The sequence below is a fragment of the Pezoporus occidentalis genome, unplaced genomic scaffold (assembly GCF_034315485.1).
Source record: "Pezoporus occidentalis ecotype Australia unplaced genomic scaffold, CSIRO_AGI_Poc_V1 ctg2, whole genome shotgun sequence".
In the NCBI taxonomy this organism is placed as follows: Eukaryota; Metazoa; Chordata; class Aves; order Psittaciformes; family Psittacidae; genus Pezoporus; species Pezoporus occidentalis.
In genome coordinates, this window is record NW_026913855.1 from 13,460,344 (window position 1) to 13,477,262 (window position 16,919).

The 16,919-nt window shown below is 41.4% G+C and overlaps 1 protein-coding gene across 1 annotated transcript in view; it reads right to left on the reverse strand.

Annotated features, from left to right (window-relative positions):
• The window catches only part of ELOVL2 (ELOVL fatty acid elongase 2), a 42,494-nt gene extending 31,636 nt beyond the window's left edge, over positions 1 to 10,858 (reverse strand). Inside the window, exon 1 of the mRNA XM_062617886.1 lies at positions 10,701 to 10,858. Coding sequence (XP_062473870.1) covers positions 10,701 to 10,703 — 3 coding nt within the window. The 5' untranslated portion in view covers positions 10,704 to 10,858. The remainder of the gene's footprint in view (positions 1 to 10,700) is intronic.
• Positions 10,859 to 16,919: the final 6,061 nt, after the last annotated feature.

The following is a 16,919-nucleotide window of genomic DNA, read 5'->3' on the forward strand; positions in this document are numbered from 1 at the left end:
GTCCTATAAACATTTACTCAAGCTGGTCTAGCTACCTTCCCAATGTATCAAAATCTACCCTGATACATACCCTGGTAACCTGCTAAAGTTATTGAATTGAGGTATAAACCAGGACATATTCCCATTCCCTTGACATATGGGAACAGACCTGGAAGTCTGGAAGTTCCCTAGCAGGGGGTGGGGTGGAGGGGGTGGGGGTATTCATTGTATAGTTATAACCCAACATATAGGTGTAAATACACTGCTGGATGCTGAAGAGACCAGCAGAGCTTCACATGGGTATGATGGTCCAGACTCACTATGGATCCACTGCTGGGAGTGGAGACCTTGTATTTTAGTTTCTCTTCAAAACTCAGAAACAAGGAAACTGGCAAAGTAGCTTAGTGCTGCACATTATTGTTTGTGCGTGTGTGTTTTCTTTCCATTGCTCTCTGTTCAAAGACTGGTAAAATTGGTTATGTTTTAGTTTGCTTTACCCACATCCTTAAAAGTAACAGTGCTGAGTTTACAGTTTTGTTCTCGTTCTTAAGGTTTGGGTGAAAGAAATCCAGCTGCAATTATTTGCCCATTAGAGAAATGGGATTTTCTTGGTTTGAAGCCATTTGCTACACCATTTCTTGTAGCTGCTGCCCAAATGCATAGAACCTTTACTGAATCACTTATAGGAATGTAGGTGGAAAAAGGGGAAGGAAAAGAATGGAAGAGAAGGAGGTGTTTGTAGCATGCTGCTGTGGATTAGAGAGCCCAGATCCCGTCTTCTAAGGTTTCAGCCTTAATCTTCCACCACATGCAAAGCCTTTCAATTTCACTTCGAGGTCATTACCCATGTACTAAACAGTTTAACTGCTGTGTGACAGATGCAGGTACAAAACTCAGTACAGAAAGCTTTTCAATTGGGGAGTTATGAGTATAATTCATTCTGGGAAAGAAACCTGTGGTTTTAGGTCAAAATATTTGCTTATAAAATTTAATAGCTGTATGCTAAACTTAAAATCAAACACATTTCAAGCTTATGAATTTTAATTGTCCTTTATCTTCTAATTTATTGTTTGATGCTAGATATTGCTTACAGGTAACTGCTGGTTTAAAGAAGTAAAACCAGAAAATTCTAAAGGATGTGCATGTCATAATACCTAAATTTATGGAAAGAAAATATAACTAGAAGACATTCAGAGCTTCAATGGGTATGCTGGTCTTGCAAAACATTGTGTGTCTTTATGATTATGTCCAGTATTAGAAGATCAGCTTTCTTAGTAGAGGCTTCTCACACAGCTTTCTTCATCATTCAGAGGCTTCTTCATCTGACAGGATCAGCCTAAGCTGACCTGTAAAATCAAGTGTCATTGAAGCTTGGAATTTCCATGTGACATAACATCTACATGAGAACTGCGGTAACTGCCACACCTGTCTTGGCTGGTTTAGTCACTAATTGACTCTTAAGAGTGAAGAGCCACTATAAGGATAGAGATAGTGTGGAAAAAGATTGGTTCCCTCCATGGTTAAGTATCGATGATGTTCAGCTCTGCCCTGTAGTGGACAGATAGCACGCAGAAGGAAAACAGTTGCTGGCAAGGTCAACTTGAACTGTCTGAGACCTGATATACATCACAGGCACAGATCAGATACCTCTTTCCAGAAAATGAATATCCTCATGAGCTCAGGTTTCCATCAAGTGAAGCAGATGCTCCAAGTCCCTTTAGTTTTGCTACCATTTTAAAGAAGGGAAAGCATCACTTCTTTAGCATTAAATCTGTGTTATTGGCAATCGCTATTTGAAGAGATGACAGTTTCTTGTAAGTAAATGCAATACATACATTTGGTTTACAGGACAAGTTAGAAGCAGCATTGATGGCACCTGCAGCTGATTTAAATATCACTACAGATATCCTTAAAGACAGATAATGGGAAAGGTCTATCCTAAAAAAAAAACAAAAACAACCCCCCCCCCCAAAAAACCCTAACTAGCATACACAGAATAATTATTTCCCAGTAAAACATGTCAGACAGAAATAGCAAAGGTAATGGTGGTAAATCTAGCTATTAAATAGAGAATTAAGGTGTTACAGATAAAAAGGAGCAACAAGAGACTTTACCCTGGAAAACAGACTATAGCAGGAAATATACATCTCTGTTTAAGTCTGTGTGATCTGTAAATGTGCTGAGGGAGCAAATGTGTGATAGCTGTGAGAGTTAAGTAGGCAAGTAAAATAAAAGAATTGTACATATTACTGTTTTTAAAGAAAATCCATCTATTTGAAATGATTTCATTTAGGAAGATGCTTAGAAACCAGGATGTCATGTCTGAAGATGTCCTTTGGTACTTTTCCCAGCTAGGTATAATCACTGTGTTATTTGAGAGCTCTAAGTGAATTGAACACTTGTTCTGCTATGCACATTTCTCCTTTGTAATTTAGACTCAGTTACCTGCAGTATTAACCTGAAGATCTGGACCAACTGGATGTTGATCAAAACATGTCCCTAACTGGCTTATTGAATCAAGTGTTAGATCATTTTGGGTAATAAATTCTCAAACCTTTTTTAATTCTGTACTGATGCACGAAGCATCATAGGTGTTTCATGATCTCACTTTGCTTTCTGCAACACAAATGCCCATGTTGTGGTGAGTACTTTTCTATTTAGCTCAGTATTGCTAATTTACATGGCATCATGACTTCAACAATATCGTATCTTCTTCACTTTAAGCACCTTATTGCATCCACTGAGAACTGCTGAGACTCGCATTTCCAGTGTCTTATCAATGCTGTTCATATTTGGAGGAGGAGCACTGAGGGGTGAGGAAATGCCTTTCAAAAGGAACAAGAGCACATGAAGACCTGCATTTGCTGAAGAGTAGGGGACTTGTATGGCTTTGTTGGTTCCAGCTGATCAGGATGTTCATCATCCTACTGCGTGCTCAGGAGTGGTGGATTATCTTTAAGGGCTTGCAAGCACACATAGAAAGTTTCAAGCAAGACCTAAAGTTTAACGAGACAGAACTCTGAAATATTTATCCTCTTTTAAACATACAAAATGCACTTGGAGACAAAATGGGATGGTGCTGCATTGCTTCCCTCCTACATCCATCCGTGTGACACTGTTCTTTGGTTTGGCTTTCAACTTTGCACCTTCCCATCAAAACACTTTCTGATCTGAACTCTGCCATTTCCCAAAGGTGTCTGGCAAACAGAAGGAAATGACTTCCCACTTGATGAAAAAGAAATTTTTTTTTTTGGGGGGGAGGTATTAAATGTAATCCTGAGAGGATATTTCAGTGATACCTGATTTGAGATAAAATTATGCTGTTAATTTAGTAAATGTAAGCTGGGAAAAAGTGGTGCTTTTCCCTCCAGGGTAGAATACGGGGGATATTTGTGAGAATTTCCTTTTAGTTATTGTAAGCAAAATAACTCTAATATAGCCTTCCACCTTTCAAGTTTTTTTTGCAGATGCTATTAAAATGCAAGCTTACAAAGTCTCCAGCAGTAAGGAAGAAATATCTGCATTAAACCAGAAAGGTTCTCAATATTGCTTTTCCGCGTGGAATGGGAAACTACTGATGTTTTGCAGAGGAATAAAGCTAAATGTTACCTTTTCTATTTCCCTGCACAATTTGCCCATTCTTGAGTCAAGTTTCAAACGTGTTTCAGCACCAAGAAATCACAAGTTATATCTCAGCTTTCAAAGTGCAGCATGAATATCCTGTGATGCTTTTGACACATATCAGAAAAATAAAATTTAAAAAAGAGAGGAGATGTAACTAACCTCCTGATAGGGGTCTGAGAATTGACCTCAAAGGAAAGAGAGGTCTGAAAACTGAACACAATGCCACAAAACTAGATGTGTGATATACCTGACTTATCTATTTTGGGGGATGGACTGATTCAATGCTACCTTCTCATGGCTCTTAATCACCGAGCTTCCAGATAAAGCCAATAGCTCCAGTATTTGAAGAGGCAAAATTTCCGAGGTTGCTTTTGAGGGTGGATCCAAAATCCTGTAATACCTTCTTTTTTTTTTTTCCCCCATGAAAGGACCTGATTTTTGGGAAGAGATTTGGATTTCTTAAGTAACTCATATAGAATAAAGTGTTGATTAGGACAGTGATAAATGCTGAAATTGAAGCCACCTGCACACAGGCAAGCTAAAAGACACCTCTTCTGCTTTCAGCAGCAGTAGAGGGTGGGAAGAAGAAAGGAACCTATGAACTCTTTCTTAATCTGAACTGTTTTTTTATATACGTCATTTCTGATGTCTTAGATTTTTCTTCTTCCATAAGCTTAAAAAGATGGAGGTTTTGTCTGGCTTGTGCATAACCTTCTGTCAGTATTGAAAGATACAACTCAGAAAGAAGTCTAGTTGAGTAAAGGAGGTACTCCTAGGTAAGAAGGGCTGATTTTAAAACCAAGTACAGTGTCTGGTACCAAGTACAGCAAATCAACACAGAAATGCTACTCTAGGAAGACACATAGTCCTAACAGCTGAGAGGAAAGAGGCAGCTGTTCCTACAAGCATTGCATGGGTTATTTTTCATACTAGACAAGGTTCTGAATTTGGGGAAGAGGGTGATTTTGAGTGGCCAGTCAGTAGTTCAAATTGACTAAACTCTTTATTACATAAAGAGATTTCAATAGATTGACAAGCATATATATAAGAAAACAGAATTAACGTATTCCCCCCCTCCCCCAATTGCATGGATTGTTGACAGGCACTCAAAAAAAATAAACTGGGCCCATAATAAAACACTGTTCCTCCACAAATACTGACTTGTAGCAGATGCAGAATTTGCACAACCTCACACTTGACCTTTTAAACTGCAATAGGAATAACTTGGCTGGCTGCAGCCAGCAATGGAAGAGAGAGCGGGTATGGATGGTGTTATTCAGAACTGCCTTACCAAAAAACGTGCCAACTCCGTGACATGGAAATCACCCTCGACAACTTTGCCAACCATTTATTTCCTGCCAGTTTGAAGGCACTTCTCTTTTTGGAATACTTGTATCCATGCTCAGAGCAGAATACAAGAAGCAAAGTATTTTTTTACTTCAAGGCGGCTGTGAAAATGCACATATAATAGAGGGAAATAAAGTAACAGAATCCGATGTGTGTTTTCCAAAGTGTCACTTGAGAACACAAACCAACAATTTAACAGGAAAATATCTTCTTTTTCTGTCAAGTGGGCCTTTTTATTTTTTTTATTTTTTTTTTTCTTTCCATTTCTCCCTTAAATCCTTCAGGGCAAAAACCTGGATTTCAAATGCTAATTCATGTTTTGGACCTCAATCATGATTAAATAAGACTGGGTGTGGAGAGGGAAGGAAATTACTGTTGATTTTCAGATTTAATAAGGAAGACAAAAACAGAATATGGAAGTTCTTTTATATCTCCTCCTCCAAAACAGTTCTAAATTTACCTCTTTTAAAACCCTAAATCAGGCTAATGAGCTCCAAGAACACTTCTTAAAATTGTGTGGAATCATAGGGCACAGTCTGCTGGCACAGGATAAAAGGGTGCACAAGCTAATTAGCTCCCTTCCTCCTTTAACCCCAATAATAGGTATCCTAGAGTTTAATCCACGTATAACTGGAATTTTAAAGCCCCAAACCCTTAAACCCCTTATACCATGGAAACATCCAGACTGGTGTTTTTCTCAAAACAAAATAAAAATGCTAATGACTATGCTGCACAGTAAGGCCCTAATGACACAAAATGTCTGTAAACTGCATCAGTTATTGTCACATAGGGGAAATAAAAACAGCTGTAGACTTTTCTTCATGTGCGTAAGTTATTCCTCCCCATTAGGTTTCTGTACCAGTTTGTCTTTGCTAGCTGCAAAGCATCATGCATGGTAAGTACACTTCAGGGGCCCTCGAAGAACTTGGGAAAGAATGGTTTTGTTAAGTTTCCTTATGCTTGGTTTTAGGATATTTATTTAAAACTTGGCCACTGTACTTCCAACTTCCATTTCTTGCTGTGTTTGGCTTTCAAATAATGACACAGAATATGAAGTAATTCTCGTTTCTTTTTCATAACTGCTGTTCTTAGAGGGAAAAATCAAAATGAGTCCCAACAATGATGTAAACAGTCTTAAATTTTCATTACCTAATTAAACATCTTCATATAGAAATTTCTGCCCCATGGGGTTTGATTTCCTTCAGTTTGTGACATATTTTTACAATAGTCAGTTTTGACTGAGAAAGAGGAAATACAATGCAGGTTAAAAGTTATTAGCCAGAATAAGTTAATGTTGTTTTTTTTTAAAAAATCACGCAGTAGTTATTAAATGGATATAAAATCATAATTTTGGTATTAATGCCAATATAATGTTAATCATCATGTTCTTGAAGATGTAAATTGTTCCCTTTTATCCTCCTAAATCTAAGCATAACTAGTCCTCAAAACTCAACTGTTTTTTTGCTGTTACTTAAGGAGGTAAGAAGCCCCACAGAAGACATAAATATTCACTTTATTTCATACTGAACTCTACCCTACCAGCTATGCAGCAGTCCTGTGGGTAAAGACTCAGTCTCTCAGATACTGTGGCCCTTGTATTTAACATATGATAAGGCAAGCCATGGGGGTGTATGTAGATAATGGATTTATAAGCTCAGCTGCTGCCAGGTGCTTACAAATCGGCTGATAAATTTGGTATGCTTGAAGTCTGAAGTGCGATATTCATAAAGTGGCAGAGCTGCAGGCCGTAGTCTCACAAGTTGTTTCTTCTCTGTTGCAGGTGGGCAATCCTACTCGTGCCCTTCCACCACTACCTCACAAGGCAGACTCATGCCAGCAGCTTTCTGGCTCTGAACAATAAGTGGTACACTTAGTTTCATCCTCCTAATTTTCTTCCCTTCTTCTTTACCTTCTTTAATTACAAGTCAGACTGCACTTTGTCACTGAACACGGACTTCGGACTCTATTTGTATGAGGCCTACCAATGCCTCAGCTTCGAAATGAGTTTTATAGGCAGTGATTAACAAAACCCTCATATAGCATGGTATGAAAGCATCAGGAAAAAATTCTGCATGATGTGATTCTGTTGAAGTAGCTGGCTTAGATTAGGGAATAAGACAGCCCTTTATATCTACATTAATCTGGGGTTTACTAATTCCTAAAGAAAACACTACTGCAGGTTTTTTCCTAACTCTTAGTTGAGTCAGAGGTTCAATTTTAAAGTGTTTGCATCTGATTAACTTTTTTCTTTAATAAGATCCAGAGATGCTATTAAATTAAGTGAACATAAAATCAAGTGCCTGATGAACAACAGGAGTCCATTTCTTTTCATAGGTCAGACTGCTTGTAATGAAGATACAATGATCAGTCTTAAAGAATCAAAGGATCTTCCCAGAGATGAATGAGATCAACACCAAGGCCAACATGCGGATTTTGATAAGCAGGTATCTATAACTAACTATGCAAATGAAACACTGGACTCTTATTTCAGGCCCTAGAGGGTACTTTTAAACAACCACATCTTGTGCAAAAGGCTTCAGTGCGTCTTTTTGAGTTTCAGTGCAAGTACTCATGTTCCTTTTTTCTATGCGCAGTCTCTGAGTATGTTTTCTCATAGGTTATTAATTCTGTATCAGCTGGCATAACTTTGACTTGATGCTGTGGTTCCGGATGGCAGGGCTACAGAACTCTGCTGCCTTTTCACTGACGGAGCTGGAGAGATATTGTTAGGAGTGGGTGCTGTAGCACCGTTTCCATGTCAGTTATGGATTTGTGCTGGATTGTTCTCTGCCTACAGAAAATATTCTCTTCCAGTTTGCATGTCAATGTTCAGGGGCTGGAATATTGTCTTTGCAGCATTCTCTTTCAGGAAGTGCTATGGGCAATTAAGAAATACTAATTATTAATTAGTATTTTAGGCAGGGCTTTAGTTTGGTTACTGCCAACAAAGAAGAGAGATTTGTTGCTGTCCAGGGCCCTTTCTGTATGTCCTGCAATCAGTGTATGCCCATATCAAGCACCATACCTGATACGGTGGCTATGATACTTATGAATGTTTAGAAGAGTTAGTGTCTGTCTTCACTGAGTTCAGATTACACTGGTTATCAAAGTCTCTTAAATTCCCGAAGTCTCTTGGGAATTTAAAAAATATTCTAGCTCCTGCCTATATAGTCCCTCTGCAACTGGATTGTTGTAGGGGTACAGATACTTGAACCTATTAAATACAGTTTCACACCAATCTCATGTTTATGCTTACCTTAGTGTTACCTAGCCTTTTTGTAAGTATTAGTTGTCATGCAACGTGCAAGGTTATACACTCTTGTACTCCATAAAAGTGGGATGTGACCCCATGGAAAATATACTGACAAATCAAAATTTGTAATCGGTTTAAAGTTCAAGGGTGCAGCCAAATCCTGAGCCAGGGTAATTTGACCTAGATTCACTGAAGTAGATCCGCAGTGAACTACACAAACAGAAGAACCCTGTCCCACTGTGGTTGCTGTCATATGGTGGGGATCCCAAGGAAACACTTAAAGCCTGATGAATGCTGTGGTTTGTTGCTTCAGCAAAATGAAATTTCAGATTTAAAAAGAGTAAGTTTCCTTCTGCTACTTTCTACAAATAATAATGACTGAACACCCAGGATGCTGAGGAAACTCTCTCAGTTGAGTTGAAGGGACACTAGCAACATACGCGTGCTCATTTCTGTGCCACTACAGAAGGGAGTGTTAAAACACTGTTTCCACTACTTGGGTCAAAAATCTACATTTGCCATTCATTTGCTCCCTATATCTTTGGTAGTATCATCCTGTGTCCTTGTGTCCCCCTGCCTCCAAGCTCCAGGTCCATCTAGACATCGACATGCTGTAACTTTTAACCCCATATTAGCGCAACTGCAAGAGTTTTCATCAGAAGTTCAGAGTTTGGATTCAGTAGCTAATGTTCCAAGGACACTCTTTACAAATTTTAGAACAAAGCAACCTTCAGTCGTCACACACCCTCACAGATTTTTCCCAATTTTTCCATTCTCCCCCCATAATGCCTGCATGTGTGACTAATAAGGCTTGGGAAATCTCAGCAATTTTTCAACACTAAGGTTACTGGAGATACAGAAGAGCAGAACTTGCTAATAGCTCTGGTGATTTCTGTATATTGCTGACAGCTGTTTGAAGACTATTTTTGAGATTAATTAAACAGTTTTAAGAACCAGAAATAACAGGTTAAAGGTATGCCTCAGCTATTGTTTCCATTAGTATAAATACAAGGTTGTCTATGCCTATGTATGACAGTGAATCTTTCCTTGACTTGCACCGGTGTAACTGACTTCATCTCAGTCCTGGAAGGAATCAAACTAAAATATTTACACTGGCTCAGGCTATTTTAACTTTCTTTCCAGGGGACTCAGCACTTCTGAGCACCTGGATGTTAGCTGTACCAGTTACTGATAAATAATGCACATTACCTTCTGCCACACCAGGTGTTGTCGTAACTGCCTTCACTCTATTGAGGAAGACACTATCAATGGCTGGTGTTAGCTTTGGCTTTGTGCAGTTATGGTAACTTTGTCAGGTATTTTGCGTTTATGTTTCACCCTACATGATAAGAAATAGGAATTCAATAATGTAGTGGAAAATCATTCAGGGGGGCCTAAGCAGCATAAGGTACTGCACTATTCGTGATCTTCATTCATTAGAGTCTTTCCATTGCTATCATCCTGAGTTGATTGCAAATAGACTACATAGGAGCAAAAGATTCATACTGACAGCATGTGGATACATGACAATGAGGAAGAGGACTCCTGTTAATTAATGAAAAGACTATTTTAATATTATTCACGTCTGAATTGGTGGGATATGGGAGAACTGCAAATGGCTTTTTATGTACAGAAGGCAGAATTTACTATATATGATGCGAAGGCATTTGGAAAAAAAAGTAGTAAAAAGTATTTTTAATATTAAATCATATGTAGGAAAAACTATGTTCTGCTGTGAATTGTGTTCCAAACTTCTGATATGACAAGCTTGGACAAGTTACTCATCCCACTGTACCTCAGACTTTAAGGCTGCAAAATACCTCTATGCTACTGTTCTGCTTTGTCAGGTCAGTCTTACACTTCATGCATTACTGTTTATAAACAGGATCAGCTCCTCTGGGGAAGTTACTATGGCTGCAAAGGCACAATGTGCTATGGGGAAATGGTCCTACTCCCTCAATAGATGACTGCATGGTCCCACTGTAACTGTTAAAATGCTGAACTGTAACCTAAACCTCTATTGTTCATTCATTACCTGGAAGAATAGTAAGTGTTCCGCTACAGACTGTGTGGCTAACGCAAGAGGTTCTGTTAGCATACCGCCAGGAATAAGCCGTTTATGTAACAAGCTCAAGTGCACCTCGAAATAGAGAAACCCGCGAGCGTGGAAGGGCGGCGGGACCGCCTGCGCGGAGGGGCACATGGCTCGCTCCCGCCGCCCGGTTCCCCCCTCTGACCGCCCCAGCACGGCCCGGCCCTCCCGCCGCCTGGTTCTCGGAGTGCATCGCCGTGGGGTGGGTGCGGCTGCAGCTCAGAGCATCCGCACCATCCTCTCGCCAAATACCCCAAACCCACTCCAAGGCCCTAACGGGACCCGTAGGAGTGGGGGTCAGGGACCATGAAGAGCAGTCAATCAACCACGGGCGGGGAGCGGACCGGGGGAAGGGAACGGAGCGAACTGGGCTCAGGGTCCCCGGTGGCGGCGGGGGACACTCACCATGGCGGCGGGGCGGTGGCGGCGGAGCGCTGTCCAGGGTATCGGCCGGCTCTGCTCGGCTCGGCTCGGCTAGGCTCTGCCGGCGCTGCCCGCCGCGCCCGCGCTATAAGGCACCGCCTCCTCCCCGGCTCCGCCGCGCCCGCCCCCGCCTGCGGACACTTGGCGAGAGGGACCGATCCCAGACCCCGGCTCCAGGCAGCATCGCTCCGCCGGCGACGCCCAGGGTTCCCTGAGGGTCCCCGCTGCGCACAGGGAGCCGGTGGAGCGCAAAGAGGGCAGGGAGATGGTGGCGCGAAACGTCAGGGAGGTGGGGATGCAATAGCTGAGAGGGAGCAGGGGTCCACAGAATCACAGAATGGTTTGGGTTGCAACGGATCTTAAAGACCGCCTGGTTCCAACCCCCTGCCATGGGCAGGGACACCTTCCACTAAACCAGGTTGCTCAAAGTCCCATCCAACTTGACCTTGAACAATTCCAGGGATGGGGCAGCCACAACTTCTCTGGGCAATGAGTTGAGCAACGCTGCCCCACCACAGCCCTAGGCATCTCTGTGGATATGGACATGGCAAAACTGTTGGGAAGATTAATTTCAGAGGGGTCTCCACTGGCAGGCTGGTTTGGGAGCAGAAAGGGTCATGGGCTGGCTGCTGTGATACTGACATGACCCTGTTGTATTTAACAGAGGGTTTGGTCTATAGCCCAGCACTTACTCATATTTGCAGTTGAAGTTCTCTGATCTGAAGCCCTGAATCCTCCACACAGTGTGCCAAAGTGAGATCGATGTTGCCCCACCGTCTAGCTGTGTCAACTCCCCAGAGATCTATTAGGGAGGAGTTGATAATCAAATGTTGATTTCAGTTAGCTAGGGAAGAGGTAGAAATCATGCAGGGCAGGAGGTACTGACCCCATCACAACTCTACTGCTGATACAGAACAGAAAATGACTGGGGAAGAGGAGAGGCTTGTGCTTGGTGGAACAAACACAAAATTTCATGGCTTCAATCATGCCTGATTTTTGCTCTAAATGCTAATGAAGCCTTATATCTCCTATAAAACACTTATTTAAACTATCACAGCTTATTGAAAATGTCCTGCTTCTTTTTCAGTTTTTAATAAAGCAGTATTTGGCATTTGAAATCAAAATAATCTTTCTTAAAATATTTAACTTCTTCATTTTTATCCTATTTTATAAATTAAAACTTGTAAAAAATTACACGTTCAGACATGCACTGCCATTACTGCCCTCTCAGCTCTGTCTGTTCATAGTTTTATTGACTACAGCTCACAGTCTTTCCTGGTTTCAGTGTTTCAAGAAGTAGAAATAACCTAAGAGGTCCATGTGTGGTGCAGGACAGGTGACATCTTCACACCCTAAAGTGTACTTGATGTATAGATGGGCTATATTTGTCCAAAATTAAGTGCTGATGTTCTAAACCCCGAGACTTCCTTTCTGGTAGGCTTTGCCCATGTACTACTTCATCCCCCCCCTCATCCCTTCTGGCCCAAGCTGCTGAGACCCACCAAAGGCTGTGAGAATGGCTGGCTTCCCAGGGCTGCCAGCCCAGCAGTGACGCTGCTAGGAGCTTCACGTGAAAGCATGTCCTCGTGTGACTTCTAGCCCACTTTTACAGATGCAAATTTGCTTGCTCAAGCTTCCAGCTTCCAGTGTATCAGTCTAAACTGGACTGCCATGATTCCTGAGGTTGACCTGCCAGCCTTTCCTCCAGCTTATCTTTTTGTTAGGTTATTCATTAAATTATTTCTGCATTAGCACAGACCATCTCAAAATATTGACAAAAAAATACCTTTTGATATCTATTCTGCCCTCAGAGTAACCGTTCCCTCAGCAGAAAATTTCCTCTTTGTCCAAGAGATTTTTCCATAGGTGCTGTGGAGCAAGGAGCAGTTTGGAAGCTGACTGACAGAGAAACATAGCAGTGACTCAGTGCAGTGGAATACTTCAGCCTCATAATTTTTGTTCCCATTTCTTTACAGTCCAAACAGGCTGGAGTTAGTGTGTCAAGCCAAACCCAGATCTAAGAACAGGGTAATACAAACTATTTTTATTATTGTTTTTCTTTGACAAAAATAGAAAGGAAACATGCTGAATTTTGCTAAAGATCAAACACTTTTAATTTCTAGGGTTCCTTGTGCCTGATACATTATATTAATACTAATCAATGTAATTTTCTTCCATAGTAACAATTTTGATTTTATTGAAACTGTAATGTCAGGTACCTACCACTGATCAGGCAATGAAGACACACATATGAAACAAACAGGATTCTTGTGGCATCTCAAAGAAACTGTAATAGTATTATTGATACTTTTAACACTTATCTAATGGCCTGAATTTGGAGATTTAATGGTTGTGGCAGGATACGGATTCATCAGTTTTGTATGAAGGGCAATGTCATGCATTTAGTTGGAGCCTGCGCACTGGGCGTAGCAGAGCCCTGCCACGCACATGAGTTTTGACTGGTTGTCGAATAGCATGTTGTCATGAAAGGAAGGGTGGAAAATTCAACATGTGTAAAAATGGAATTGCATAGCTCCAGCTGAAATTCCCCAAAACCAAGGAGAGCAACTGGAAGCAATTAAAGCCGCACTTCATTCTGAGGTGATGATGAAATGCCACAGGGGGTTAGCTTGAGTCCTGATGGTATAGGGGTTGTTGTAGGTTGGACCACATCACAAACAACTTACAGAATTGCAGAGGCCTGAGGTTGGCAGGGATCATCTGGTCCAACCTCCTGCTCAGGCAGGGTCCCCTACAGTCAACTGCCCAGAGCTGCGTCCAGTTAGACTTTGAACATCTCTGCTCCATATGAAAAACATTATTGAGCTGCAATGAATTCAGAGCTCCCAGGTCCCATTGGCCTTGCAGCTCAAAGGGAAACAGGGTGGACAAGGTACCACTGATCAGCCAGCTACCAGCAACTCTTGGCTCCTGCTAAATGTCCATCAGTAGTATTTAGCTTTAGTTTGGAAAATAAATGTGACATCAAGACATGTCTCCCGTTGCCAATCACTGCTCTTGATCATGATCTCCTCCAAAGCCTGGAATTTAAACTCAGGACCTGCCTCTTTCACAGAACTGTCCTGTCAGGAGCATCTGTACAACTCAATGGCAAAGTGCCTCTTCTTTCCTCTAGCAGCTAGTTCAGACAAAAGAGGTTACCCATTCTTTTTCTCATTTTATGGGCACAGGACAATGGTTATGTACCTAAAGATCCCGGCTCTGCTAGTGATACCATGGGGAGTTACCAGGTCAATGTGACAGAATTTCTGCTAGCTCTCAGTGAGTGCTTGAGAACTGTCAGTAATAAAACTGCATGGAATTAAATCTGAGTAACCAGGCTGAAGCAAAAAGACTGTAATTTATCAAAACTGATTCGAAAGTTTGTCCTCTTTTTTGAATCTGGTATGCAAAGTTCTGTCTACAATGTACTTTTTTCTATGCTTTTCATTTTTGAAACTATAGTTGGTGTGATCTGTCTGTACAGCTAAAACTAAAACTTGTATTAAATTGCTAGCTGCAAGGGTGTAAAATAAAACCCAAGACACAATAAACTTGTGCTGAAGGAAGTATTTAACTTAGCAGTTGCACAGCTTTGCAGGTTTTGTGATAAATATTATGTTTTAGCACCCTCTTCTGGAACAAAGTAATACTGCCAGTATGGACACTAAAAGGCTTTGCTAAAGCCGGAAAGCAATTGCTAGGTGTCCACGAAAGTCCTTGGCTGCAGTCACATATACAGTTTAGTTATATAGTTTCTTATTCTATAAATTTACATCAATTTTTCTCATCCCTCTTTTGCTTATCGTCTTTATATAAATTGTCTGTATTATTTAATTAAGGCAGCTAAGAGCTGGGAAAAGGTCTGAATCAAAAACTGAAGCTGAGCTGTTGCAAAAGACTGCAGTTGTATGCACAGTTCCTTGTTGTCTGCATGTCTCCTGTGAGGAGCCTGGTGGTGGTAACTTGCTGTGAATTGTGGATGGACCTGAATGATATCCCTCATACCTGCCAATATTTACTATTAGGGTAGCATATGTGGGATCCAGTTTGGAATCATCGTCATGCTGTGTTGAAACCTACACACAATCACAGTATGATGGATAATGGTGAAATACAAAGGAAAGGGGTGGAAGGATGCTGCTGTCTGTACTCCTGCCCTGGGAAGTAGAAATGTGTTAATGCCAGAAGAAAGTTGGACGGGGGCAAGTCACCAAGTATATTCTGAGTAGAAGAAAGGGCTACACTTCATACAGTCGTAGAATCACCTATATTGGAAAAGACCTTTAAAATCACCAAGTCCAATCACTACCCCAGGACTGCCAAGTCCACCACTAAATGTATCACTGAGGGCATCTACACAGTTTGTGAACACTTCCAGGGTCTGTGATTTTACCAGTGCCCTGGCAGCCTGTTCCAATGCCTGATAATCCTCCCTGTGAAGAAATTTTTCCCAGTATCCCATCTAAACATCCCCTGGTGCAGCTTGAGGCTGCTACCTCTCATCCTATAGGTTGCTACTTGGGTGCTTGCATGCATATTTGATCTTGTATATGTAGATCCATGTATATCATGATCTATATACATGGATTATATATGTATTTATCATGCCACAATGACTCCATTCCAAGATAATTCCTTCTTCAGTTATGAATGCTGGAGGTGTGATGTGAATTAATCAACTACTATTAGTAAACCAGTTTGGAACCATAGGATGATGTCTATGAAATATTTTAATAGCCCTAAAATGTTGTGACAGCTGTTTTACAGGAAAGCAGTGGTCCCATACCCAGCAAACTTACTTTAACTGTAGATTTTAAGTAGAAAACCAGAGAAACAGAACAGTGTAGCTAGGATGGAGCTGAAATAGTTTCCCAGAAGTTAATAGGGTAGTAACTGTTACTGGCTTGCTGCTTGTTTGCAGTGCAGAAAAAAAACCCTTGCTAAGTATGTGTAACAAACGCTTAGGCTAGAATTAGAGTGATGCTTAAAGATCAGGAAACATACCAACATACAAACTTATCGACAAATAACAGAAAATATGTTTTGAATTAAATACTGGCACAAGACATGCTGAGTAGGTTAGGCAGAATATTAAAGAGGGCTATTGTCGTGGTTTAAACCGAGTCAGGTAATTCGTTCGCTCACTTCCCCCCCTTTCTTGCCCTTCCCCTGCTCCCAGAGGGACGGAGAGGAGAATCGAAAAGAATGCAACTCCCACGGGTTGAGATAAGAACAGTTTAGTAACTAAGGTATAACACAAATCACTACTGCTACCACCAATGATAATAATGATAAAAGAAATAACAAGGGAAGAGAATACAACACCTCAGCACCAGCCGACCGATAACTCGACCCCCCAGCCTGACCAAGCACCTACCGATACCTCCTCCAACCCTGCAGTCTCCCAGCCCTTCCGGCTAACTCCCAGTTACATCCTGGGCATGACGTGCTGTGGTATGGAATACCTCTTTGGCTAGTTTGGGTCAGGTGTCCTGTCTCTGCTTCCTCCCAGCTTCCCCTCCTCCCTGGCAGAGCATGAGGCTCACAAAGTCCTTGGCCAAACCAAAACATCCTTGTTATCAGCTCTGTTCCCGAGCTGAAAATCAAAACACTGCACTGCACCAGCTACCAAGAAGGAGAAACATGACTGCTACTGCTGAACCCAGGACAGCTATGAATGTTGGGAGAGCAGGCTAGGAATGGAAAGAGAGGACTCCGGTTCGATTTGGTGAAGTGATGGCAAATTTGAGGATGTGAATGGGGACTACATGTGAAAGTCATTTTGGTTTAAAGGTATCTTGAAAAGATGAGGCGTGTGGCACACTCAATGAACAGGAAAACCAAGAATTTTTATCTTCTCTTAAAATGGGAGATTTTTAAATAATGCATAAAAGAAACAAAAAGACCTGTGTTAACTTTGACATCCCACTGCAGTGGTTGCATCTCCATGGGAAATCAGGCTTCTGTAGTAGTGGATTTAAACCCGTTTCCAGTAGTTTTACGCGACAAAGTCATAACCTTGTTCTAGTGCTAAAAGCAGTCCATAACAGAATCAAGCTTATCTCATGATTTCTGGAATACAGTTTTTCCTCAGATTTCTTTTTAGTGGCAAGACCAGCCTTGATGTACACCCCGCAACGTTAACAGCGGGCGAGACCCAAGGTCGTGTGGAATGTGAACCCCGCTGTGGTGGCACAG